The sequence below is a fragment of the Mirounga leonina genome, unplaced genomic scaffold (genome assembly GCF_011800145.1).
Source record: "Mirounga leonina isolate KUSES-001 unplaced genomic scaffold, KU_Mleo_1.0 Mir_178, whole genome shotgun sequence".
NCBI classification, from domain to species: Eukaryota; Metazoa; Chordata; class Mammalia; order Carnivora; family Phocidae; genus Mirounga; species Mirounga leonina.
The window spans coordinates 5007768-5009758 of record NW_023270464.1 but is presented as its reverse complement, the minus strand read 5'-3'; the positions used below and the strand labels follow the sequence as shown (position 1 = coordinate 5009758).

The 1991-nt window shown below is 41.9% G+C and overlaps 1 protein-coding gene across 1 annotated transcript; it reads right to left on the bottom strand.

Moving 5' to 3' along the window:
• Window positions 1-781: 781 nt before the first annotated feature.
• On the bottom strand, window positions 782-1060 carry LOC118023181 (40S ribosomal protein S26-like). Its single transcript, XM_035024341.1, has one exon. The coding sequence runs from the start codon at window positions 1058-1060 to the stop codon at window positions 782-784; it is 279 nt and encodes a 92-aa protein (XP_034880232.1).
• Window positions 1061-1991: the final 931 nt, after the last annotated feature.

Sequence of the window (1991 nt, the reverse complement as noted above, 5' to 3'; positions counted from 1 at the left end):
ATCATCCAAAATAGCACACTCCTGAGAGAAAGAAGGAACTATTCATTATTATGCCAGGACAGCAGTTGTAAAATGAGTCTTCACCAGGAAAATGGGGATATATGGTCATCGGGCATGGAAGGCAGACTTTACATGGTATGTCATTTTGTACATTTTGATCTTTCAACATGTGACTATATTAGCCACTCAAATTCATAAATAAAAAAGTAGGCATAGGGGAAAGGTGTTTAGAAAATAAGGTCTCAGTGCTACTAATATTGCTTTTATGTCCTTTCAAATAAAAATATATAGATATAGGGGCACCTGGGTGGCTCAGTCGTTAAGCGTCTGCCTTTGGCTCAGGTCATGATCCCAGGGTCCTGGGATGAAGCCCCGCATCGGGCTCCCTGCTCTGTGGGAAGCCTGCTTCTCCCTCTCCCACTCCCTCTGCTTGTGTTGCCTCTCTCGCTGTGTCTCTCTCTGTCAAATAAATAAATAAAATCTTAAAAAAAAAGACATATAGATATAGCTATGTATATAACTATATGATTATATGTAGTTGTATATAAATATGATAGTCCCCAGTTTACAATGGTTTGACATTATATTTCAGCTTTACAATGGTGTGAATGCAATACTCATTTAGAAGAAATCATACTTCAAAATTTTTTATAGTATAATTTGCATTTTATTTTTTTTCCTGGAACAGTTTTCCTTCAGTCTTTAAGGACTCAGTTCCTTAAATGGGTTTTGGTGGAGGTGGTGGGGCAGCACCCACGGATCTAAATTGGGGTGGTGGTATTCAGTCCTTCCATGTTTCACCAGAGCAACTCCTAACCACTTTGCTGTGAATGGCACAGCTCACACAGTAATGGACTTTCATACACAGCTTGGGAAACACATAGGCATCAAAGACCCTCATTTTGGAAATGTTCCCGATGGCGGTGGCCTCTACTATGTTCCCAATAACGAACTTCTCAATGGCCTTATCCTTGGGCATACAATGGTTGCAGATGGTGCAGAGAATGGGCAGCAAGTGGCCCTTTTTGGCACAATCATGGTTCCTTCTTTCTGTGGGCATCTTGGAAGCAAGAACCTGAGAGCAGTACTTCAAATTTTATTTTTGATCTTTTCCCAGTCTAGTGATACGAGGCATGATACTCTCATGATGCAGGACAGTGGCTGGGAGCCATAGCTACCAGTCAGCCATGCAGTCTGGACCCATGCAACCATTCTGTTTTTCATTTTCTGTACAGTACTCAATAAGTTACACGGGATATTCAACACTTTGTTGTAAAATAGGCTTTGCATTAGGTGATTTTTCCCAACTGTTGGCTAATATAAGTGTTCTGAACATGTTTAAGGTAAGCTAGGTTAAGCTATGATGTTTGGTAGGTTAGGTGTCTTAAACATTACAATATTTTCAGCTCAGCTTTATCAGGACATAACCCCAATATAAGTTGAGGAAGATCTGTGTATAGATATATAGATATATAAACCTGCATGTGTGCATGTATTTTTCCATGTGTTTATAATGATACTTTCAATCCCAATCTAGTCACACAGGTTTGGTTTGCCTTCCTCCATTCCCTATTTGCATTGCCTTTTCCACATGGATAGCCCTCTTTCCCAGAATCTTCTTCCCTGTTTTGGCTTCTCTCCTCTTTTTTCCCCTCCGTTTTCATCTCCTGTTGCCCTTCCTTCCCATTGGTTGAAAGACCAGAGGTGCACAATGCAGGCATCATAGGTTTAACATCAAACTTTAAAAAATGTCACAGAAAATGCAGTTTTCTGGAAAGTGAAAGGGGCTTGGTTTAGGGGGATGAAGAATACTTGCTAGCACCCAGGGTCTGAAGTGACCTTGGCTCAGGGAAGCTGCAGGAACCCTGTCAGGTGAGTGTCCCCTCATGAGGGTGGTAGCTTATCTGCCTGAGCCTTGGGTGACAGAAGAAGCCCAGAGTCCTGTGCCAAGGCCCCAACAACCTTCCATGGGGCTGCCACACAGTTTCCCA

Excerpts from the sequence above, each read along its gene's own strand:
- LOC118023181 (XM_035024341.1), bottom strand. The coding sequence starts at position 1,060 with ATGCCCACAGAAAGAAGGAACCATGATTGTGCCAAAAAGGGCCACTTG.